Source organism: Helicoverpa armigera, chromosome 23 (genome assembly GCF_030705265.1).
Source record: "Helicoverpa armigera isolate CAAS_96S chromosome 23, ASM3070526v1, whole genome shotgun sequence".
NCBI lineage: Eukaryota > Metazoa > Arthropoda > Insecta > Lepidoptera > Noctuidae > Helicoverpa > Helicoverpa armigera.
In genome coordinates, this window is record NC_087142.1 from 5,828,246 (window position 1) to 5,855,309 (window position 27,064).

Consider the following 27,064-nt stretch of genomic DNA (forward strand, 5'->3'; position numbering starts at 1 on the left):
AATATATTTTTAAATATCCATTTATTCTCATTAACTCGTAATCGTTTTTGTCAGTGAACCTTTTATAGTCTGAGGTACAATAGACATCACGGGAGAAAAAAACGCTACACATAATTCATTAAGATTGTAATTGCATAAATCAATAATATAAAATAATGGAAGTAATCTCACCCTGCTAAGCAAAAATCAAGAAGAATTATTGCAGATTTGAATCTGTAAATCTGTAATAATACAACTGAGCGTTCTCTGCCATGTTTTCACTCAGTCCATTTAGATAAAAATCAATACAACAATCCGCTTAATGGTTTTCGAAAACTCGATCAATAAGTCGGTTACAATTCGCGGGTTTAAGTAAGAAACGGTGTAACGGGCCCACAGTTTATTAGGATTTTATTGTCGTTAATTAAATATTTTACCTTTAAATCGGTCACGCCTCGTTCTGATGCGCATTCTACTCTAGTTCAGAGGTTTATATCCGTGGTAATCTTTGTACAAATGTAAAAGCCTCGTCTACCGTAATACTGGCAGTTTGTTTTAAACATTAATGAGGAGGTCTGCCATTAAAAGTATGACTTATCAATGCTTGACGTAATTAATTTCCTAATTATTGAATCGCTTCACGGTTTGTATAAACTTTCTTTTGGATACGTTGTTTTTCATGGAATAAACACTTGTAGTTAATCCGTTCCATGTTCTATCGTAAAATTTTACTTTTTGTATGAAAAATTAGCGTGGCATCATATGACGCCAACCGAATGCTAACCGATTTTGCCGATACATTCACCAGTATTTTTTTAAGACAATCGACCTCTTTCGAAACATCTTGACCTGCATCAAATTCAAAGTTCGAACGATGCGATGTTCCGAAAATTAAATTCGACGTTTTTTATTACGTAATAAATAACTTTTGAATTTCGAATAAAATGCGACGTAACAATGCCTCGTTTGCTAATGTAGGTTACATTATAAAGGGCAAAAGGGCCAGATGACAGCCGGCGGGATTTGATAAGGAATGAAAATTAAACTAATCTATCTAAAAGTACACATCAGAAAGTTGTCGAAAAGGTCACTTGGTTCGCGATACTCTGTTTACTTTATCTACTCTTAAGTAAGAAAGTGAAATGGGTTAGATAGCCATTTACAAAGTTATGCTATGTGAATTGAGTTGGGTAATTATTAAATCGTTTTAATTACGAATCTGTGGTCGAATCGCTCTAATTAGTTTTCCGTATTCCGGTGTTCGATGTAAATCTCGATTAGTGTTGCTCCGATTTCCTTGTTATCAACATTTCACGAAGTTTATAATTTCCTGGTTTTACAATCTTTTTTTTTTGAGTTTTCTCTTTTATGCAGTTTTATTTTATTTTTTAAGAGTTTTGTCCAAGCTTCGTTGTACTATTTTACTACTAATTTAATTCTTCTTTTGCATTAAACGGAAATGGTTCTAAGATAATATTAATTAGGACAAATATAATATGATGTAAATGTGTCAAATGATATACTGATTATTTATAGTATATATTTATATAAAAGGAAATTGTAAAATTCTTCAAGCAAGAGGCACTCTCATCGATCAACAATGCATATACCTATAATAAAAGTAGCTTACATAATTAGCGATAGTATTCGCCCAATGGAGCGTGAGAGAAAATTCCCACAGAGCTCATAAACGTCTATTATTTATATTATAAATCAGATAATCTGTCGGATTGTTCGACATTTCGGAGTTCGCACGGACTGCGCGGGCGCAACCTCTATAATGGCTGACTTACGTAACTTCGGGCGCTACGATTTTTTCCTACGTCAGAGATGGTAAAAAAAAGTAATGCATAGGCATTAGCCATGCTTCCATGTAGCCGTTCACTTTGAATGGTATCTTATTGCGGATCGAACGTATAGAAAATTATATAAATTGCTTCTCGTAGTACGCGCCTGCGCCCGTTATGGCCACTTCGTGAACAATTACTGGCGCTAAGAAAGGAATTTATTAGGTACATGCTTTTTGTTATGATTGACGCTTTGCTTTTACGCATGCCTACTGCGCAATTGAATAGCCTACCAAAATATTGCAGGATTACTTATTTACAAATAAAACAATATTTGATTGCGTCCTGTGATTCGAGTTTCCCTCAAGAAGAGACTAGAAGACTCAAATAGATAGACATGGGCTTTGCAGTTCTCATCCACGTCCTCTACAGTTTACTTGAATCTTACAAAACTCATACTAGGTATTTTACCTACATACGACCTCCAGCAATGTAAACGTAGGTATATCAGCCACAAACATCACAAACTTGTCTCAAACCCTGAAAGTGAAAACATGGCTGCCACTACACACAAGGACCATCAATCATTTGTTTTTAATTCACAGTAATTAACCAGTTAGCTCAGGTGCCGTCGCTATTTATATCCCGTACTATGACACAGCCTACTCAATAATAGATGAAATAACGTTATTAGCATCAAAAGCTTCCGCGAATTGCGTGTTCGTGTTAAATTCTCATTAGAAACTCCGTGATTGGAATATATCCTTACATTTGTTGACTGGGTTAATGTTGTTGCATCTTGGACTTATATCGTGAGGGGATGGGTCCGTATCTTGGAAAGGAAAATTTCATTTGGTTTTGACACCTAGGGTTTACAAAAATTTTAGAGGATTAGAATCTTTAAGTAGAAGTATTACGATCTTTCCAGAGGGTTTATCATCTATGCATTGGGTAAATTGTACTTTGGAGTTGTGGCCATCAAACCAAAAATATTTTGCAAAGTTCAAGTGATATCTTTGTATGTCGGTGACTGTTAATGAATATTTATTGAATGAAATTCTCAAGCATAAGATCCGGCACAGCTTTCAATAGTTGTCCTTTCCCCAACCTAACATTATTGGATACAGCAACAGATGCGTAAAATTAAATGTTCCAACGCGTTTAAGAATAGGGGTACCGGCGAAGCACCGGCGCGCACGCACATTAATCAGCAGCTCAATGGGCATGTTACAGACAATTAATGTACGATAAGTCATCGCTGGCCCGTTGTAGGCCTACAATAATTTACCCCTTACTATTACTACTAGGCATTCGATTTCGCTGCGTTTTCACATGTGCTTAACCACTGGCTGTTCGAAAGCGTGATTTAATAAGGCCCATATAAACGGGAGCACCGTTTTGTAAATGTCCGTAACCAGATCTACTTAGCTTAGCCCGTGTTTATGTAGGTAAGGGGTAATTTTATAAATGTCATGTGTTGATGGTGGAGTGAATGCTGTGCTTGACTGTACTTGTCTTGAGTGTGGAAGCTAGAGAACTTTGTAATAATTACCTAGTTTGTACCATATAGGTACTTTTTTCTAGTGATGCTCACATTCACATTTCACTCATATTTTTCTCTGATGTTAATTTTAGGCTGCGTTCTTTTTGCCCTCTTTAGAATTACTTTACTATTAAGATGTAACATTTGTTAAGCGCAGGTTTGTACACAGACAACAAAACACCATGTATCTCATTATTCCCGCAATCGAATATTGCGCGCAATCGTACCAACGAATCGATACCGATTATGAATCGAGATGAAATCGCATTAATTACATCGAGTGGAACATCGATAGTTAATAAAGAGGGCCAGGATTATATTGCAAATAAACGAGTAGTACAAACACTTTGACAGTACAATCCGATTGAAGCGACAGGTGAAATGTATTGAATTAAACTCTCGCATTCATTCGAGTGTATTGAATTGAACGTGTTACTTACATGCTGTTTATTTTTATGATGAGGATGCGTGTTAAATGATATTTTATTTTATTTGTGTTTTTTATTATCGACTAGTTTGACAGGCTTGAGTTTTCTTTAGAACAGAAACTCGTCATGTTATGTTACTACTTACATAATATTGTGCTGTTAATGAATTTATCCTGTATCTCCTATGGCTGTTAAATGTAGTCAGATAGATAAGGTAAATGAAATACCTTTATACTGTCCCGATTTATTTTAAACAGTAGCACAATTGTTACTGATGTAATGATGAATCAATGTCAAATATAAATGAGTATTATATTATCTATCATTATCGTGCTTACCTAATAAGTTTTTAAACCCATTCAACCGAGAGACAACACAATTGAACTACACCCGAAAGTCAATAAACAAGATCAGCCTCAGTTCCGGCTTGTGACGTCACAAGTTTCCGATTCCATCGAGAAATAATCCGATTACGACGAGAAATATAAACTTGTAATACTGTACATAAAGACTATTCAGCGGCTTTATTTAGATTCATTCAGTTTGATTAATGAAGAGTGCGGTGAAAGTACTCTCGCTTCTCCTTTGTTTCATACCATGATTTGGGATTAGATTTACTTGCATTTCACCTCTTTGCTCGATAATGCTGGCTTGCGTAAGCGCTGTACTTGATTTTTTTTCTTTTTTTTATCGATGTTATGAGATTGGATGGCTGTCGAAATATAGCTGCAGCAGAGACGCTGTGATAATATAATTTAAATTTGGAATTAACTAAAATGTTTCGTTGACAGTTTATTAAAAAGTGATGTGTAATTTGATGCTAGCTAGATTTAACAATGTCGTTCGTGTCCGACTCAAGTGGTGAAAATTACAGTCAATTTCTCATCAATCTGGCAACATGACTTGATAGATTTGAATGAGGTCGTCTAGCTAGACAAACTTTTTAAACAGACAAAGACATTTCGTTCAGTCTAGAATTAGGATTAAAGGCTTTTTGTCGTGATGACACAGATAGTAAAAAAATATGTAATTTATACTTACATCGGAAAGTAGTAGCGATTTGCAGTTTGTGGGTCACTGTACCGCGCGTTACCGCCATTTGAAAAGTAGGCCCATATTAATTTATCACAAGATATGAGTGTGATTTCTATGACTGTAGCGGGTTCAGTATAGATGGACCATTTTAATCATGGCATATGATTGTTATTATGTATTGTTTGTTGCAAGGGACATTATCCAATGACGCAATCAGATTTATCCTGTTGGTATATAATGTTGATAGGATAATACATTATGATATAGATATAGTTACCTAGTTCACCTACTTATTTTAGGAAGATGACAAAAACTAAACAGTTGTATGTATCTGTACACAGTTATACAAATGTATGAGTCCAGTGGGAAAAGCCTTTTGTCTATATCGTTTAGGTATCCAAAATGCCTATATTGTATCCTGCAGGACCCTAAAATACCATAGTGCCTGCCTATGACATAAAAACATAGACAATCGACAATAAAGCACGTTCTCCGTCAGCAGTCATTAGTATCAGACGCGATGTCCAATGGTGCCCAATTTTGTGATTACCCTTTAAATCCAGCCGTTATCATTAACTGCCATTTTGGGTCATTTCACGAACCGTTAGATATTGTCGCTTCTGTAGTGTGTGCGACTGAAATGGATGCGATTTTTGTTTGATGGTCATACGATTGTGAATCGTCACAAAAAGTTAGTTGACAGTTGTACTGACTTTTCTCGTCTTAGAGCACTGTAAAGTGAGTTTTGAGGACTGAAAGATTCCTAAAACGCTATTCATAAGCTAAAAGAATATAATCAGTTATTTGCCCAAACACGTGTATACTTTAAATACTTCTGTCGATAGAAGTTCTAAAATCGAGAAAAGTTTAAAAGGACGCAGTTGGTTTAGTGAAGCGCGTTGTAACCAGACGTCGTAAACGTCACTTTTCCCGCCAATTTTTCTGTCATTGTCATGGCTGTATAATAGCGGACGCTCGCCCTCAATGCGATATTTTTGATGAATCCGCGCAATTAGAGTAAAACGCTGCTAAACAGTAATTTGAACGAATTTCCCGTGTTTAACTCAGCATATAACTTTCTTTTTGTTGTGACGGTCAAGAGGTTAAATAGACTGTAAATGCTGGAGCCAATTTACTTTTTTCAGAGACAATGGAAATTATTTTCGAACTTTTTATTTTTGTATTGGAATTGTGTAACAATGGGTTTTGTTTCGCTCGAGTTTTTCAGGATTTAGCTGTTGCTGAATTAACTGAATTGCTAAACTTAATTTAGCTTGCTATTAGAGTATTTTACCTGAGTAATATAATAAACAGCTGATTTATTGTGTTTGTATTTAACATGTCATTAGTTATTTTAAACTGCTATAAGGACATAATGTATGGCAACTGCGATGCTTTTGTTCGGTTTACCTATAACGTCATTTTCAGTAAATAATTTTAGGGAAACAATTTAGTTTAAAAATAATTCTTTAAACCCTTTTCAAAGTTTTAGGTACCTACTTATGTGTACATATTAATAAATTATAGGCAATCTACTTGATAGACATTACATTGAAATGTCATCGAGCGCGGCGTCTGAAACATTTCAACAAACGCTATCGTCGAATTGAATGCATGAGTAAAGATTTTCGCGTCACTTTCCTAAACTAATAAGCAGAACTAAACGTCAAGTCATCATGCCATTACAACAGCTTGTTAAACTTACCCGCTAATTGACAAGCCATAATTGGCCGTATCACCTTTGCATCAAGGGCGATAGCTGCTTGCCCGTGTTTGTTTTAATTGAACTAATTGTGTTGCCGTCCGTACGAGATAGCTTTGAAAGGCGACAGATATAATGCTAATACTATTATTGAAAGCGAATGAACACCTTGATTCGATGTTCTGATTGTGCTAAAAGATGACAATGATGACTTGCACTAATCTTTGTTAGGTATTAAATGTAAAATGTAGGTAGGTAATAAACCTTCCATGGATTCAAAGATAATTCTGGAATAAACGTTCGAACTCGATCCTAAAAGTAATAGTTTTCTTTCGGACATGTCTTAACATAAAATTAACGCTAAATTCAATTAATCGTTTGATTAGATACTAAAATTAATTGCCTTTGACGCATCGAGAGTTTAATTTGACATTTTGATTGACACATTAAACATTTTAATTGATTGAAAATTATTGTTAGTTGCGGCGTCTTGTGTGGCTGGCACGTCTTGGATACTAAAACTATAATTTAGTGATTAGAGATAAATTTAGTACTTACTAAATTAAATTAAGAACACGCCATAATGAATTCGCCTCACATTTTTTTAAACCTTCTTTGAATCCAATTAATTCCTAACATCTACTTCGTCATCACAACGGAAAAACGTCCACTGATGGACCGGCTGTGGTGATTTGTCCATATTCACCGTGCTGGTTAGCGTAATGTGAGATATTTTAGTAGGTATAATATAATCAAGAGCTGAAAGCAATATTAAAATTTTGTTATTTCTTGAGACTTTATTTGTGACGAATTTTAATAACAAAAATGAATACCGCAACACTAACCCCGCGTACAACCGCGCACACAAGGCTAACGGCTCGAATATGCTCGCATACATCTAGATATAACTCGCGTGTGCGCGGTCCATTCGTTGTGCCTGTATTCCCGACGCGCTATCTCCTCGGCCGCTACACTGCGTACACTCGAGCACTCAACTGGTCAGCCCGTAATACAGCTGATCATTCTGATCATTTTTTATTGATTTATTGACGCACTCGTTCAGCGAATCAGTGAAGATATCAATTTTTTTCTCCTTGTTTTAATAACGGCAAAAGATTATTGCGAAATTTATATGAATCATTTTCAATTGGTTTGGTATATCTTTGTTTTGTGTCTCTCGCACGTGGCTTCGAAAGTTGGCAATATTCACGTATTAAGAATTCGCTTATCTCGACAGGGAAGAGACGTGAGCGTGCAATGTGCTTGTTTATTCTTTGTTTCCTTATTATAAACACATCTTGTTAGTACGGAGAAAACATTTCGAAGAAGATTTAGGTTTTTGGATCATTCGTGTGACTTTTGAATGTAAAATATAGTGTAGGTAGTTAATTTGATCACATAACTGGCATCTAACTTCTTGCAAAGGTTCTATGTTGAAAGTGAATACTGAGCACTTTTGTGAAATATGCAACCATTAATTTCGGCAATAATGGTGTTCTTACTTTCAATAATGTCACCTTTTTCTGTCACAGCTACATGTTATTTTATGTCGCAATGTTTGAGCGTAGAATCTGCAGTACATATGTGCAACCCTGCTAGTTAACGCCAGTTTTTAATGAACTCTTGAGCGCTTTGTGTTCGTATGTCCCTGGCGAACACTTTCCGCTGTTATTGCGGTCCCTTGTTGGCTCGATTATTGTTGTTAATTTGTATCGCCTCTGTTTATCACATTTCGTATTTAGGACAGCCGTTTCGCCCCACCTGACCGTGTCTCGTTCTTATAGATAACTTTCGACATGGATTTTCTATGTTGTAAGTTTCCTTGTAAACGTAATTGTTTTGTATTTGTGTGGGTCGTGTTGATATTTCTATGGAGGAGTGGTGGTTGCAGATTTGCGTTCTGTTTTGTGGTTTAGAGAAATGTATGAAAGCTTCGGTTTTCAAGACATGTTATTTAGGTACTGTAGACTGGAAGACTATTTACTCAACAATCAAAAATCTTATTTAACTTATTACTTCTATTAGCTTCGATATGTTGTCCAGATATCAGAAAAGCCTTAAATCATTCAATTTGAGAGAGAATACACGTCAATAGCAAGTGAGGGAAGCAGAGCGGAGAATCCTTTGACATACGAATCCTCGTACCGTGATTGCTAATTGGCTTGTTAGTTCGAACAATGTAACTACATACAGGAGCATCATTTGATGAGAAGAGAGGTTACGTTTTGATTCAGTTGGCTACCATAGATTGGTCCTTTATAATCTGTAAGCTGTGCAGTATTAAAAAAAAAACAGGGAACACTGTTTCATCAAGTTGTATTTGAGATATGGTATGTATTTATTGTACCTTGGTACGGTATATCGTAAATAATGTTTGCAGTTGTATTGAGCAGTATATCTACTGAAATTACTGCGTGAAATATGATTCGCTTAGCCATAGAGTACCAAGCAGCAGTAAGGAAAGGCGGGTCATTAAATTAATTACCAATATAGTTATATTTGGTGTACTGCCTACTTCGTGTTGCCGTCAATATTTTAAGATAACGCGAGAGTATAGATGTTTTACGCTCCATTAAAAAGCGGCTAATGGCCAAGAAAATAATAACAGCAATAAATTGTTGGGATGATAATTATCTACACAATTACAAGGGCGTATCGCTGAAACGGCGCGTGCGCACCTACTCTTCGGCTTTCTTCGGCGCTAGTCGGAGCCGAATTAGATTTATGGATCACTTTTTGTTATCCGCGGCTTTGCCTTCCAGCTATTTGTATTTTATGAGCGGTACATTTTTTATGGGTTTTGCAAAATATTAGCGATCTACAGATAAGCTTTTATCTGATATCAATATTAAAGGGTCAAGATTAGGGCTGCCATCTCGAATTTCGCCAAACCCGGACAAAAATTAAAAAAACCCGGACATTTGGCGTAAATTCCATTTTTTTCCCGACCGAGTACGATTTTTTCAAACAAAATAATACCTAATTTGTAGTCCATTTACTATTAACATATACTTAAATTCAATGAGGTACTTCCTTACATGAAAAGTGTCCGGGTTTTCCCCGGACGCTACTTGAAAACCCGCCCGGACGTTCCCCGGACGGGGTCAAAACGAGGACAAATCCGGGGAAACCCGGACGGATGGCAGCCCTCAAGATGAATTCATGTATCAAATTTTATTCTTTCTACAAATACCATAAACACTGATTAAATACCTCTGTACTACATTCTGACAAATATTTTTTTTTCTTTCTTCTTTCTTTCTCAATCGATAGTGAACGATGTGTAATAAATAATCATGTCAGTTACCTAATCTAGTTTCCACAATAAAGGCGGCTTTTCATTTTGGATCACAACATTACACTACATATAACAAGAAACAAGTAGGTAATAAACATACTAACGCAGATGGCATGCCTTTACGCAAGAAATGTGATAACACACGTAAGTACATGGCGTCATCATCATTATCCATCTCGTTACAAAACCTGATGCTTACACATGTTTATAGAATTAGATGGTATCGATTCAAATTGGTGGCATTATTGTGGTTCGAAGTGGCTTGGGTCATTATGTGAGAGAACAAGATCGTTCAGAACAGATGCATACCTGAAATTATGGATTGCAATGAGTACGTTAACTTCTAAATGATTGTAATGGCATACTATAGGGTCTTGATGAGATTAAGGTTAATATTTTGAGTTAAAATGTGTCAAGACGAGGTCGTCTTTCTTCGATAAAGTTATGCCCGTTTTCACCAACAACCTCTTACCGTTTCCCTATCTAAAAGCTACTTTTAATAAGGACCCCTCCCAATTTGACACCTACCTAAATTCATTTTCACCACACTTGTACATGGATCCCTTAAGTAAGTGACAGATCACTAGTTCTACAAACGATAAAGAAAAGTCGATATTTTATCGATAAAATGATTTTTCAGTACTTCTTAAGAAATAAACGTCAATCGAGTATATATTACTAAAGCCTGTGAAAAATTATTTTGTGATGTTATTTTAATTTAACTTTTAACTACTTTACGCTTTGTTTTATGCAATAAAACAGTAAAGAGGTTTTCTACAGGTGAATTTTTACCTATGTCCTTCACGCGTTTGTCAAATTGACTGATGTGTATATGTGTACATTGAGTGAGGTTAATTTTGGGTTTAGTATTGTTGAATAGATAAGTTTATTTTGGCAGAGAAGAGAAAACGAGGATAAACCTTTCTTGCAGAAGGAAAAGACAAGCTAGTGAAATTGCTGACGTCTCATAGAGACACAATATTAAACAAAAAACCGATGGGACCACGAACGAAGCCAAAAACAAAGCTTGGATCCAGTCACAAATAGTTTTAATGCGATAGGAACCGTTTACAGGTAAATGTGAACAATATCTGTGTACAATAATATAAGATATTGCCGTTCAACTGTGTTCCTTGTTTTACTGTCGGCTTCATTGTATTTTTGTTCTCCATGAGTTGATGGATTTAAGTGTGATGTTAAAATTATAGATTTATTATATTTATTTAGTTTCAGGTGGTGCGAGAAATTGGAAAGACGTGTATAAACATGCTGCGCCCAGCCCACCTCAAATTGAATTGGTGCAGGAGGATGATGATAATGTTTGGTACATCATAATACGAGGACTAATATTAAAATATTTGTTTACTATCTTTGTTTTAATTTCGATAATTTATTATGTTCAATGTTAGCCTACTTCTTACCTCCAGAGGGTATCCCCTATCACCTAGGAGATAGGCTCCTCCATATTCACTATTTTCGAATCATTGGTATCTACTGCAGTTTTGGTATTTAAGGCCTATTCAAACCTGAGCGATATTCGCTGCCGCTGTGGGTAAAGGTAGATACCGTGCCGGTTTCGCTCAGGTATTTAGTATCAAGTATAGTTACCGGCACGGATATTGAGCTCTCGGCGGAAGAGTGGGGATCGCTTTGCGCACTGTACACAAGGCAATAAACCAATAAATGGCTTCTGCGCAGGTGAAGGTCAGGGCTCAATATCCGTGCCGATAACTATACCGCGGCTAGAGCGACCTGAGCGATATCCACTGCCGCTGTGGGTAGAAGTACATACCGCGCGGCAGCAGCGGCATGCATCCCGAACATCAACAGTAATATTAACGCATACCCACTGGGTTTTCTCTGTCGCAGGTGGTAGCGAATACCGCTTAGGTCTGAACAGTCATATTACCGCATACCCACAGGGTTTTCTCTGCCGTAGACGGTAGCGAATACCGCTTAGGTCTGAATAGGCCTATAGTTGTCCCGGCCACCGCGAAACTACATCAGTGATTACCAGATTTGCATCTGTTATGGTCTGTATATTTATGGACATGCAGGACTACCTATTTTTGAATAATTCAGCGACATCACGACCTAGCAAGTGCATTCATAGCAAGTGATAACCTATAATCTTATAAAAAAGTCATGATCATCGTACTTTTTTCTCAGACATCTGCTCTTTCACGTAAGATAGGTACATGGTCTTCTAATGATTATTATTTTACATATCCACAACCTCCACAGCTTCTAAACTTTCTAAAAGTTTACGTTTCATTTTTTTTTTGCTTTTTAAACATGGTATTTTTGGTGTTACATAACATATAAAGGTACATTTCACTATCCATCGCCAGAAACGGTTCAAAATATGTTTGTATTCTGTAATGATAATGATAGGAGTTGTTTAAGCAGGCATCAATCGGGCTCCCAAGTTTAAGTGAAATTTTTAGGTTAAAATTGACACCTAGGCTTTGGTGAAAATGAAATTCTTATTAAGTGTTCCGTAAATGCTCCCTAAATTTAGGTATTCGTTGGTGAAAACGGGCATTAGTCTTTTGTCTTAGCTTAAGTGGAAGGCTTTAGTTCTTAAATCTGATTATCGAGATTGCTCCTCGATTTCGAGGAAAAGCCCCTTAATTCTAACGTCTCAATCAATCACCAAACTTACCAATATTTCTTCTAAATCTGCCGTCAACCGTTTCTTTTGCCAATCGGGCATAGAAGTCTAAAAAAGCTTTTTCCACTAATTTACCTTTTATTTGTATGTTCAGTGCTAAGTAGTAGATTGTATACACCCAAATCGCTATTTCAAGATAGCATCGGTAGATAATGCAACTTTCTGCAAGTCTACACCTAGATAACTGTTCCTTGCAGCAACGCACGCATTATTCATAATTACAACTCGAACTACGTAATTATTATCTAAGCCGAGCTTTTGTTCAGTTAAAGCGCAACGTTTTAGCTTTGTAGGTATTATTATGTAATATTCATGGATAACAAAATGACGAGCAGATATGCCAAAATGCGAAATCTCCTAAGTAGCGCGCCAAAATGCGGTTGTTCGGGAGACGAGGAATGTCACTTCAGTTCCGCCCTTACGCGACTTCTTTAGAACCCGCCCATTATTTTCAAAATGAAGTCACCAATAAATCAAAGACCAATCTTTGACAGATTGGTTTTGATTTGACAAGAAATCCGAACGCCTCGTTATTTCTAGTAACTGATCACGCTTACCCTACATTACATTGCCTACAAGAAGGCACCTGACCTACCTTCGTCATGTCATCTCCGCTATCTTTCCTTCCTCCGCGGTAATAGATATCTGTTAACGCACTGCCGTAAGTTTCAAAGATTAGTTTGCGTTCTATGCTAATTCCGCAGGTGTTGGCATTTACATTCATCGATTGTGTTCGGCAAAATGGTGCTTTCATTCTACAGTTCAATTATTTTGTATATTATGGTCGGCAAAACTATAATCAACAATTGAGGAAGCTTGCTTTAATTGTCTTTACGTAATATGACTTAGTTATATAGCCCTTGGTTATCCGGTTTTGTAGCTTGATCATTGATAAAGTCATCTACTGTCATGTGGAATGGTAACTGTACATAGAGACAAGTTGATTGATATAATAATAACCTGTCATACACGTTGTTATAACATTTATGTGATGGGTTAATTTGATTAGTTTTGTTGGACTGGCAGTGTCAAGGCTTATATCATAATGTAAGGCTGTTGATTTGGTATGGAACAATAAGAGCAGGAAAAAATCATCAGAAAAAAATAAGTCGTAAATACAAGGAAAGCAATTGAAAAACTCTGTCTAATTGCGTATAATAAATGAAACTGAATCCGCAATAAATTGCACCGAAAAAAAAACCATCCGTTTCACTTGAAACTTTTTACAGGCTTTTTAAACATGACGATATTTACCGGAGGCAGCCACCGTGAGTGCTGTGGGTCGTTACCATCGGTTTTTTATTATTTATTTCTTCTACTTACCAATCGTTAGCGGTTGCGCGGTTACCGAGGAAAATACTTGCAAGGAAAGATGTGAATTTCACTAAGAATAGAGGGGCAAATTGAATATGAACTTTCGTTGGCGAAATGTGCAGATAATACGGGGTTCTGATGGAAAGTTATTGTGAGATATAATATCAATGTTGATGAGATCTACGGTCAGTGTGATGGGGTTTGTACAACTGTATTTGATTGATGTTTCAATGGGATTATTGTGATTTTGTTTGGCGTTGTTGGGGCATGATGTTGTGAAGTTTGACGGCTGCACTATTTAGTTTGTGAAAGATTTATGATTGGGAAGGTCAGGATATAAGTATAACAAAGTTTGCATAAGTAGATAGTTATACGAAGTATATTATTTGGCCTTATTGTCAGTGAAGATTTTTTAATTGTTATATGGATCCTTAATTATCAAGTTATCAAAGAGCTTTCAAAAATGTGTGTTGCATCCTGGACAGCTACTAAGATTTTCATTCCGTCAGGGTCTGATAATTCCCAAGTATGTAGATACTTATGTAGTTAGGAACAGTAGGATTATTTCAAATTAATGTATTTCCAGAATATACATATTATAGTGTATTAACCTGTTCCAGTCGGTGATTTAGAAAATAATAATGATCCTTTACATGTTTCGCTTTCTATATAATTGATGAGTGTCGTTTTATGTAGCTTTTTGTTATAATGCGGTATCGTTTACAATACGGATTCGTTATGATTCGTATGATAATGGCCCTTCATGGTATTGATTCTATTTAATTTGAACAATTTACTTGTTTAATTTTTGTTTTGTTACCAAATAAGTAGCTTGATCCTGCGTGTAGGTAAATATTTAATTTTGATACGGTTACCTTTAGATGTCTTAAACATTCTAGAGTTAGAACGAAATATAAACCTATTTTATATTTTGGTGTCATGTCAGCTGTTCGACATACATGAAAAATGGCTTATAAACGAAGCAGCAGATATAATAAAACTCAGTTTTCAGTGACTTCCGTGTCCCAAATACCATAGCTTTTCTATGACGATGTAAATTATAGTGTCACATTTCAGATTGCTCTCTTAAATGACTGTAAAAACCCCTTTACGAGCAAATCAATTAAACATTTATTGACCGTATAAATGCCACGTTAAAGTTTAATAGGTTAACCCTAGTGTCATGATGGTATCGACGTATATTGTCATACCTATGGATTATTATAGACCCGTTGCTTGACGTGCAGTGTTTCCATACCATTTGGAGTACTAAGCTTACCTACTATGTCATATTCCTTAAGATGTTCTTGCTGTTTCTCGCGGTTTCACCCGCTTCCTGAGGAACTTCTTCCTGTAACAGGGCAAATTATAGACAGTGTCACCCATGAATATGGGCAGCTTCCGAAAAGTGATATTTTACAAATTGGTTCAGTGGTTAAGGGACCTTTAGCGTACAAACAAGCAAACAAAAAACATTTAAATAAAACTACTTTTACGGAGTGTCAGAAATCTATATACAAACAAAAAACAATTATGTAATTGATAAAGGCGTAATCCATAACAATTTGTAGATTATATAAAGAATGGTCAGTCGTAATTTATTTATTAATAGGCACTCCAAATCAAAAATAACATCGCTACAATAAAATATTTGAATAAATTTTCACCTTTCACCCGGTCACAGTGGGAATCAATCCTATAGCCATTCGTAATGATTGTATTTTTGATTAGTCGCCACCAATGGATTGGTTTTGATTGAATTTCAATACTTCACTGTTAATAGAAATAAAATAGTGAAGAAAGTGTGTCGGGTTATTTGTTTTAGAAACAAATCGTTAAAAATTCGATTCGCGTTCGCTTAATACAATATTCTAGAATAGTTTCGACAATAGATTTGGAAACATTTGACTGACAGTTCTTCATGAGTCTCATTTTGAGATAGGTACGGTTTGTTTATGAAAACAAATCTTCAAGAAAATAAAATTTGTTACAAAAAGTATAACTCCAAAGGATCTGACAATTTAAAACCGCAAAGAAACTATAGCATGAAAACCTCCTTTACTTACCACTTGAACGACCTCTTTGTAAAGTCTAACTTTGTTATAAGAAAGTCCGTTGTTATTGTAGTAATATCAAAGAATAGTCTATGCCTTGTTTGAACAGAAAGAGCGCCGTCAATGAGACGCAACTTGAATGGGGCTCCGTACTTTTTAATAGCTTGAACTATTAAACTGTCTTCGTCATCTACTGGAGACGACGACAGGTCTACTTAGGTTCTCACCTTCAAACCGCTACAGTGTTTAATGTAGGGATGCCATCTTATTTGGTAGAGTTGGGACAAGTCTTTTAAATTGTACAGTGGTACATTTTAAGGTAAAATGATGTGGCAAGCACATTAGGGAATTATCGATATCCTAACTATAACCAAATGTGCAAATACTGCCCATTGGTCAAATCAGCGATTTTATAACTGAAAATGGTTCGGTTATCAGTATCGTTAGTAAGTGAAATAATGTAATATAAATGGGGGCAATTAATTTAACAATCATGGTAGGAATTGATTGATCAGGCCTAAACATCATGTGGTGCTTACCTATAAGTAATTGTGACACTAGATTAAGTATCTCATAAGTCTTTAACTTGTAAATTATAGTGTTAACAGTTGTTGGTGAGCCAATAAAATAAAATAAAATAAAACATACACTGGTGGAATTTAATTCTTTAAAAGGTACTGACTGCATTCTAAATGAGGTATGGTCATCCTAGCCCGTTCAGTTTATTTTACAAAGAGGCGGCACCGTACCTATTGTTGATTGAATCAGAGTGAGAGTCCTATTCAAATATCGCCATTGTTTCTCTCGTGTTTAAAAATGGAACGTCTTTTCAACGTTGACTTGACGTTGTCATGGGAACGAAACGTCAGCTGTCAACCTGACAGAATAAATTTCGTCATAAAATAATAAAAAAAAGTTACTCTCTCGTGATATGTGATAATGAAAATGTTTGTAGTATGTTCAATCAGAGTCAGCGGTAAAAGTATTAGCAACAGTCTTCCAAAAAAAAAAAAAAAATATGAACGTTTTTGTTGTTGAAAACGCATTTGTCTTTGAGATGAATGTAATGAATTGTGTTTGTCTCGAATGGCTAAACATTAACACAAATTAGAGTTTAGCGTTAACGTAAGTGAAGCAACATTTTTTTTCATTCTTTCTGTGTACATTGTTGGTCAAATAGTAATTTGTTTTTGTTAGCTAACGTTTTGAAAAAAGATATTATTAATATGCGTAGTTATTCGAACGTCTATATTTTTATTTTATTTAAGTTTCGGTGAACTTTGACATGGGCTAAATTACACCAGTCAAGCGAAGCAATGTGTGAGATTTATAAAGATGATCTTGTTTAAAAATATGTGCGAAAGTCAAGTCAAGTAAGTTTGCTTCAGTTGTAACTAAGTATTATTTCTGAGTTGGATGTTCTGTTTTATTGCCGATGCAAAAATCATCATTCCCAAACCACAACACTAAAGCACATTAGCGCCATAGATTAAACATTGAGTCTTCATTTGAATCACCCAGTTGGCATTTAGAATAACGAGCACAAGTAAATCATACTGTCTTCTCTATTAACTTGCAATTTTCTACTTTATTAGTCCATATCCGCCCACAGACTGTAATATACTTTTCATATTTGGAACACAGCTAGTCATAAAACACGGTGCGGACTTGACCGCGTGGTTTCCTTACAAATTAAAGGTATGAATATGCTCTGGTTAAGTGTGACTTAGATAGCTCTTAATTGCAATTTTATGACTTTGCTAATTTGTCAAAGTTTCTATTGTCGATAGATTGAGAAGTCTTTATGAAGGAACTCCTTCTCAACAATACTTAAATCTTACCTAGAAGTAGAAGATTGGTTTTAGGATTGTTTCTGCATTGTTAAATATAAAAACTTATAAACTAGGCTGCAACCACTTCCATTACAGATCTCTTAGTGGAGTCTCTTACTGATTTATGCCCAACTTTCAAGAAACTTATTTGACCCTACCCTTATTAAATCCCAAGGTATATTAATTCAAAAGCCATTTAAATCCGAATGATATAGCAAATATCGGTATCTCCAGCTACACTCTAATGGACACCTGTCATCGGCAGTTTGTCGGCTCTCGTCGACGGGTCGTGCGCACGCGTCGCCGATAAGAGCGCGCATGCGCAGCGCCCGGTGCGTGCCCGCGTGGGAAACGCATTATGCCTTCTAATGGCACTTTGTACGCGTTAAGATTGAATCATTTTGACCAACTTATTGGTGGGGAAAAGTGTTACGTTGCGTGCATTAGGGAAAATATTTTAGTTTGCCATATTTTATATGTTGGGTTTTGCCTTGGTAAATGTTATTGCAAGAATAAATAAAATTAAAACCTCATTATGTTCTTGATTTCTTAAATGCAAAAAAATTTTATCAACTGATTTACTTTTTAGGAGTTAAGACCCAATTTTCTTGCTATTTCTGCCGAAGTCTTTAATTGGTAGACATAAATGAACCACACACATTACTAAGAAAAACAACAATCTAAAATAAAGCCGTAACCAACACGTTACAAACTCAAAATAAATCTAATGTAACGATTACCTTACTGGGAGCGGAACTTTATTTAACTTGCGCAGGCGCGTGCTACGGCCTCACACCTCTGTTTACCGATGGCTAAAGGTTTTTTCCTAAATATAGACATGTTGGATGCTCCCAACATTCACATTATCTACACAAACCCAGGAAGTTTTGTGTAAACAGTAGGTTCTGTGAAAGCTGCGCCAGCGCACGATGAAAGGGTGTTTCTTGTGTTTGTAAACGATGCTGCAACTGAAGCGGTCGGTGGGAGACTTCCGAATTTTGAAACGAAACATTTTCTCTCTAATATGCTGTCTTTGAGGTTAGCCAGATGTTTGGGTTGTGTCCTGAATTTTTTCCGTGCTTTTTGAAGTGTTTCGTAATGCGTGGTAGTGGGGATGTATGCGTGTAGGTATGTAAGGTAACTAAACTTATACATGATATAACTACGCCATCTGAAAGTTTTAACCATTATTTGTCTGGTGTCGATTAAATTCAGATTTTATCGATTAATCATCATCTCAGTGCCTTCTTAGATCTAGTTTAAGACCTTTTTACAACAGTGGGTATTTCTTGGTGGTTATCAAAATTCAGTGACACGTTCCTATTAATCTTTCAAATTAAATCAAAATCGTCAGCAGATTATAGACTTGAACGAAAAGTTAAGACCTATCTTGATATAGATATATTTTGATATAGAGAATACTCGAAGGGGATCTGTTTGTCTACTGTCTCGCCCGATAGCAAGCAACGACGTAATCTAAGATACGGCACGCTCGGCTAGAACTTTACTTTTTTTTTTACTTTTGCCTTAAGTACTTTTGAAGTAAAGTCAGTGTTTTCCTGAAATACCTTAGTCATTACGGGCTTTATAATTATTTAGTTAAAGTCGTTTTTTATGTACTTTTTACTTAGCAGTGAGTAGATAGGGTACTAGAATCATACAATACACACTAGAATCTCCAGGATTTGAATTGACGAATGAAGGCAAAAAATTGTTTTAACCTCCGAGGCCTGAATTCTTGGATTTATTGAATAAGTTCTTTAAAAATGAGCAAAACATAAAATAATTAATAAATATTATAGGTAACACATGAAGTAAACATTATGAAGTCAATGACGTCTTTGATGAACCATGTACTTACTATAGCCACTTTCATTTGTATTCTCAATGGACATAGCGTTGTTTGTTGTGAATGGAGGCAGGCGTCATGTGGCGCATGTAATGGAGGGTAAACCCGCAGTATAACACGTGTTTACGATACCGGAACAATAAAATAATCATCATTTAATGGATTGTTATATAACTGTCCGGTACAGAGCAGCTTTAGTAAGAGCAACTGTAACATTCCTGGAAAATTGTTCAACTAAACAAGCTGTATTCATGAAACCTTTTACCATTGTGGTACCATCGTGGTTATATTACAAACTGTATCGGACATTCAGACACATTTACAAATTACAAAGAAACTGTACCTACTTAAAAACATACACAACCGAGCGCAGTTGAATAAAAGTCAATCAAACATTTATACAGTGCATAATAACTACGTTTACGTATTTTACGATCAAAGTTTTGCCATACGATCAGTTGTTTGTAATTCTATGCACGCGTAGATGTTCTACGCGTTGTAGCGTAGCGCGTAGCAACTGACATTTAGCCGCTTAAAGTCCGTATTTCATAAATATAACACTGCTATTATAATTATTATTTGACTTAGTCACAAGACTTTCTCTGGTTTGTGTACTTAATAACGGTTTACAATGTCTCTGACTCATCATAGACTAGCTTTGATATCTAGGCAAGCAGGACTTAATGCTAAATCAAAATGCTTTGTGTTCGCAATAAATTTTATTTTTGATGTTTCACTTTATGTAAATTTATTGCCTTCAGCGATGGTCTTTGAGTAATAAATTAGTGTTTTAATCAGTATTTAAATACGTGTTCTAAAAGTTAATGGCTGATTTATGCACTTGAAGTGAAACATTGTAACTTAATTAAGAGGTCTTGATATTCTGCTGAAGTGCGGCTGAAGGTTTCATGATACGAGGTTTGCATAGATTCTGCAAGCAAAGAGGCACTTTTTAAAATTAATTTGCTAAAACAAAAGATAGGCCATACTTTTCACGCCACAAAATTGTAACTAAGATTTTACAGAACTACGTTTTTTTTTCAGTTCAGATATGACGTCAACTGGTCCTCTGTAATTGTAAACATCGCGAAGGTTAACGTTAAATTACGGCTAGATTTTTACGCCTAGATTTCTGAAAACTAAATGGGGTTGTTTATGCGTAGGCGTAACTTATCTTGAGGATATATCGCCCTTCGTTTTACGTACCCGACTGAATAACTGTATGTTTTTGCAGAATAGGCTCGCAATTTTAATACAGCACTATAAGCTATGTACGCTTACTAATTTCAATTTATTTGCATGTTTGTCGTGTTCCAAATCTCAGATTTCGCTATTGTAAGTAGATGTATTTTTTGTGAAGTGTCGTCCGCAATAATAGGCCTTCAAGTCAGGTATCGGATTACTGTCCGTCATCATATCTCCTGTCAACAATGACACCGATGTCTTTTGCGCAACTTTCTAACTCGGAACTGTTTGGTATCTTTCATCGTGTACCTTTATCGCGGCACCGAACCTGTTCCCGGCATCTGTCGTCTGTTGTCACTGATCATCTGGTCGCGCGGCCATATGTCACAGGGAACTGAAAAAAAAAAAAACAAAAACAAGGTGCGGAAGTGGCGGGTCGCGCATGCGCGGCTGCGCGGTTCGTTTTCCCGGCGCGGGCGGAGGGTGGCAGCATCGACTTAAGCGAGGGTACCGGGCCGCGCGCGCCAGTCAGCTGACGAACCTCGTCGCGCACGCTCGTCCCACTCCCCGCTCGAACCGCGTCGGTTTCAGTGACCGCACTCTCGTGTGATAAAACCCTCTCGTGTTTTAAACAACAATGGCAACCTACGCTCAGTTCAAGCATGTCGAGCTCTACAAAATCGGGCACGGAAAGAACAGGTAAGAATTATCTTTCAGTAGTCGCAAGGATGCTGCAGCTGAATTTTCAGTTCCATCTTTGTTCTAAAAGGTCAAGGGTGGAAATTAAGGATTGCATTGTTTCAGTTAGTTCGTCATAATTTTATTTTTGTGCTACAATTACTATTAGTAGTGTCTGAAATTCAACAAATTGCTCTGCCAAAAATATTTTCGTGACTTTTTTCCTTCCTTAACCATCTTATATATTTTTACAAAATAAATTCATGATAGAATATTTAGTAGGAAACACTAGAAAAACAGGAGAAAATATTCAAAATGCCGTAATGAGTGCTTAACAAAAATTAACATTACAATCAACCCTCGCCCTGTGCTTCTAGTTTATTAACATTTCGCTATCATTACCCTGAACAGTGACAAATGGATGTAACCACTATCCCCAACATTAATTAATTCAGTTGTTGGTTTAAAAAACTAAATTATAATAATCTTTGTCCGACATCGGAAAATGTGATTTTCACGCAGTGCGTTGAACCCAGCCCAGTGGTGTAATGCGGAGGTCGGAACTACGATCACATGAAACTTTTTCATATTTCTTTTGAAAGTCGAGGTTTTTGATCCATATCTTACGAACTTTGTTCAGCGTTCAGTATATTTTTCAGCTTTACTTTGTGATAGAAAATACCGCTAGGCGTTTCTATGTCACGTTGTGAATTTCAGATGATTTGACGCTTTACGGATGAGAGGCTTCAAAGCTACATGAATATTCATATAGTTCACAAAACTCAATAACTATAATATTGATCGTGAGAATTTTGCATAATGAATAACTTAGAAACTGAATTCAACGCCTGAAACTAGCGGGTCTAGGATTTCTCACAGCTTCCAATTAAAAACAATGATCTGAAAAGGAAAAAATAAAATATTTTAATAAAGTGAAATGAAAATAATTATAATACTTTTGTGTTATAAAAATCTCCATTGTATCTTGCTACTCTCGAACATAATGATGTTTTTACTTCAGCGACGTTATTAAAATATGTACTACCGTTCTGAAAAAAATAACTCAAAGTTTCTTTTATCATTACAAAATTCTGACATATGGCCAGTGTTTTATGTCAGAATCATAACAGTTGCGGTGATATAAAACTGTGTAGATTAGAACATGCGAAGTGGCCATAGGTGGTGAAACACGCAACGCTTACAATGCGTGCCTAATCTTTTCACCTAGATTTTTGTAATGGCACCCGACTGGTTAGCCAGAAATCTGAGGGTGGGGAAGGTCATGCGGGAATTTTATTCGCAAAGGGTTGGACTATGACGAATGTATTCTATTGAGAATTAAAACTGTTATACTTTTATGTTGGTTGGAGATAGATTGGCATTGTTTTATCTGGTTAAACTTGATATTTAATGAAAACAGGAAAATACGTCCCTCGGTGATTTTCATTTAGCTTGACTTTAACTGAAAGAAAAAAACTGAAATGAAAGTTGAAAAGTATCATTCATAATATTTAATTAAACTTTTAGTGAGAAAAAAAAAGAAGTGATAATTTTTTTAAGTGAAATAAACTCAAGGAAAAAAATGAACTACTAAATAAGTGAAATTAAGTTTTTAAAAAGAAAGTAGCCACGATTATATTCTCTCTTTTTGTTAGTTAAATGAATAATGACTGCATATTTTATTTAGTTTTTTTTTTGTCTTTAGCTGCATATCTTTTAATTGATACAAATAAAAATAAAATACACCAACTTGATGACGAGGTTTAAAGAAAAAGGCTTTGGAAAGAGGTGTTAATTAATTCATTTGCATGCATTTACAGTATTTATATGGCAGTTAATTGTTTTGCTAATTTATTTACGACTTGTAGCTTGTAAAGTCGTTCTTTATTTCAAAGTCGTTTTATTGCGACATTATTATGTTAGGCCTGAAAGCCTAGACCTATTCACAGTAATTTACGAGTTTGTACTTTTAAACAGCTTTACACGAGTTTGAATTAACCACAGTTCAAAAGAAGCTATACAAATAATGTAGTTAATAAAATCGTGACTCATTTAAACTACATTGAAAATAAAGCTTCTGTACTGAAAAGTCAAATAAAATTGCTACTGCACTATTAAATTTTGCTAGTATTCTATGCGAGCTACTCGCCCGAATGCAAACGCGGCTTAGAGAGCAGACCCTCATCTCTCGTTCAGCTGTTGCAGCAGTTATCAGCGAGCCCGTTAGTGCTTATTGATTATTTTATCGGCTCGTTCTTAATTTAAACGTGCCTCTCGTATTCTGGATCTCAGCCCTTGAACATGATTTATGAGAGAGATTTAATGGACAAGCATGAAAGTCGTACTTTCTTTGTTGTTTGGCACGCAATGTTTTAGCACAAGGAAGTACATTTTTAAGTTAGTCGTAATCAAAGAGTGTCCTAAGTTGGTGTAAAGTATATTGTCGTTCACATGAAAAATAAATGGTCTGATTTGAACTCCTGAAATTGAGTTTTCTTGCATAGCTAACTTAGTCAAACTTTGCAGAAAATTTCAAACTTTATTTTTGCTAGACTCTGCTTTTAAACTTCTTAACTAAGATGTCTCATGTCAATTTGTTCTTCCGTAATTTTTAAACGACCTGTATCCTTATCAGGCAAAAGTCTGCATCGATAAATTTCCATTACATAAAAGCCAGCTGTAACGCCAAAATTTAGCCTGACTGGCTTCCAAACGCCGTGTAATGTAGGCGAAGGCTATGGGGTGGACGGCGTCGCGTGCCGGCGACCACCATTAACATATCCATAGGAAGTGTGTGATTACTCGCGACGGACAGACAAACGCACAACGCGACCGTAGAACTACGCAGAAGGTTGGTTTTAATTCTGAGTTGATTAAGTTGAGGTGGAAATGCCTTTGATGGTTTGTAGAAAGACTATGAATAGAAAGATGATATGACGGAGATGGTGGAAGAAACAAAAGAATTGTAGGTACCTACTGTCACCATATATGTTAAATTATAAACGCAATTAGGGAAATTATACGAAGCCTACATATTTCAACAAACAGTAGCGCTGTCTTCTGGTTGTTGACTGTAAAAGATTTACGACTTAGCAGTACATTTACTGTCTGTAATGCCTGATAATGCCAGAGGATATGACTAAAGTAAATATGTAATAATCCCGATTTACTGCTGTACTCTTCAGACAAGCGTTTTCCGATGTTTTTATGGCCGTACTTACTTTTTCCGTTAGCGGCATATCGCGAGCGAATCATTTGACCTTCTGTGATTCATGAGGTTTCAGGCCATTTACCAGAATTTGCTATATATAAGCCTAAGGGCTGTTCCGACCTTGGTTTACCCTATAAATATTATTATTAGGATTAACCTCATTTGAATTTACGTTTAATGACGGTGGAGTTATGGGCTGTTTTGCAAAGATTTTAATTGCATGCGTTATTCTACTTTTTTAGGCTTGTCTATCTATTTACATAATTATATTAGGTATGCCTTTGAATGTTCTTTAGTCAAGAATAGTACTTAATCTACTACTCTTTTGAGTACTTATACACAATATGGTAACATAACTTAATTATGTTTTATAAAATCTATTTTCAGCCACACATTCCCATTCTAACAATATTTTTGTAACCACTAAAATCCCAGATTGATTGAACAGGGAAGGATAAAGTCACAAATTAATTGCTCGCATATTTCACATAGCTCGATATTAATATTTGTCTATACTTAGCCATTATCCTCCATGATTTGTTCGTAAAAACTGTCGAGGTACCAGGCGCTCATATATCGCAGGAGTGTTCATGGTGGCACAATGTCGGTGAACCGAGCTAATGGGGAGGCGACACTTATTTATTGAGCTGACTATCGCTACGTGTCGTTAATCAAACCGCTGAGCTATGCACATGTGCATGTAGTTAGGGTTTCTCTGTTTACAAATGAGCTATTTTAAGACTAGGGGTAAGAAAGTATTACGGAAATTTATTTATGTTCAGAATAAATCAGTATTATTTTCTGCGGTTCCCGATGAACTCCAGGGTGACTTCCAAGTGATTATGGCTGGATATCCCCGGGCTCGCCCGTTGTAGGAGCAATACTGAGGCATTTGTTTATACTAGACATTTAAATCCATTTCATCCTCAAGTACTATAGCAGCGATGCACAACAATTACCAAGGTCTATTTATTATATTATGGCGTTCCAGTAATTACGGTGCATTTTCTAGCAAAACCGTATTTCAACTCCTACGTAGTCATTTAAACATTATCCTATAAACATAGATGCGTTTTGCCGATAACTGCGCTACATTTTTTTTTATATCGATCTCAAACGATGTGTACGTTTAAACAGCGATATAATCACAGCAAAAACTCGATTGAGATGTGCGACCGCATTAAAACGATAATCGATGTATCGATAAAAAGTTGCAACATCGATTCTCCGAGTGTAGATGGAGAGCGGTCGACACATGTCACGTAGCCACGATCCGTGTTGGTAAACTAATGATATTTTAATAAGGGCATGTCTTACTTGCTTAGATGTTACAATGTTTGTAATTTGTAAACGGTTTCTTGTATGCGATGGTTTTACCCATTAGACCTTAGTTCTCATTAGGCATAACGCGTAGCCGTATATTTAACGGGATATCACACTTTAAAAATAAGGATGTTTTGCATACTATCTTGTAGCCATTCTGTATATTTCCTTATTCTAATAGTTACACAATTTTGGTAACCAGTACGGTTGCGTGTATCAGTGAAATTATTCGATAGCTCGTGTACTCGCTCCGGAATCGTACAAAATCATGTCACGATATTATATAATACGTTTTGCAGAATAATGAAAATGTCACAAATGATAGACGACCTTGCGAACAAATGGCGAACTTTGATAACGTCTCACAAATCAGAGGAAATAGAAAAGGCAGTTATTTGTAAAGTAGAGATTAACTTTGTAATGTGCTATAGTCATTTATAGTCAAGGTCCTTTTTCTTCAGTTATTTTTATTTAAGGTAACCATCATCAGTTATCAGCCAAAAATTTGCCACTGCTGGGCAACAGTCACCGCCTTTTAACCCTTTTCAACTGTTCTCTAATTTAACATTTAAATTTTTCAATGTTGGTAGCTACTAAGCTTCATACTCAACATTGAGTGATGTATCTATCCTACTTAACAGAAACGTCAGTTTTACTCTATGACATCTCCATCAACGCCTCCACTCATAAAACTAAAAAACTAAATAGCCGCCTTCTTAGAATTCAGATTCTACACGTTTCCACATTTCACATTATACTTGTCTATGTTTCCGTGTAAAAGGTTCCCATTCCATTAAGTAGGATATATATTCTAAGTACTCGCTTTCTGAGCCTTTAAGACGGTATTATGTAAACACTACTTTTATTTTATTGCCCCGTTCTAGTTTGTACTACCTCTATTTTCTCTCACGGCTTTAGGTAAATGCGGTAGCGCTTTGACATTTTAATCTTATTTAAGTTCTAAGCTTCCGCCCGCGGCTTCGCCCGCGTAGAGTTCGGTTATATCGCGTTTCCAAGAGAATTCTTCAAAAGTCCGGAATAAAAACTATCCTATGTTCTTTCTCAAGGTCAACTCTATCTCTGTACCAAATTTTATTAAAATCAGTTCAGTGGTTTAGACGTGAAAGCGTAACAGACAGACAGACAGTTACTTTCGCATCTATTATATTAGT

The 27,064-nt window shown here is 36.0% G+C and overlaps 1 protein-coding gene across 11 annotated transcripts in view; it reads left to right on the forward strand.

Moving 5' to 3' along the window:
* The window catches only part of LOC110377255 (microtubule-associated protein Jupiter), a 121,311-nt gene that overhangs the window by 39,032 nt on the left and 55,215 nt on the right, over positions 1-27,064 (forward strand). The window contains exon 1 of one of the 11 annotated variants that reach the window (XM_021336069.3): positions 21,185-21,379. The exons of 9 other annotated variants lie outside the window; for them this stretch is intronic. In XM_021336069.3, coding sequence (XP_021191744.1) covers positions 21,318-21,379 — 62 coding nt within the window. In that variant the 5' untranslated portion in view covers positions 21,185-21,317. Of the gene's footprint in view, positions 1-21,184; positions 21,380-27,064 lie in introns of those variants that run through there. One more of the 11 variants, XM_021336065.3, reaches the window with a different exon arrangement.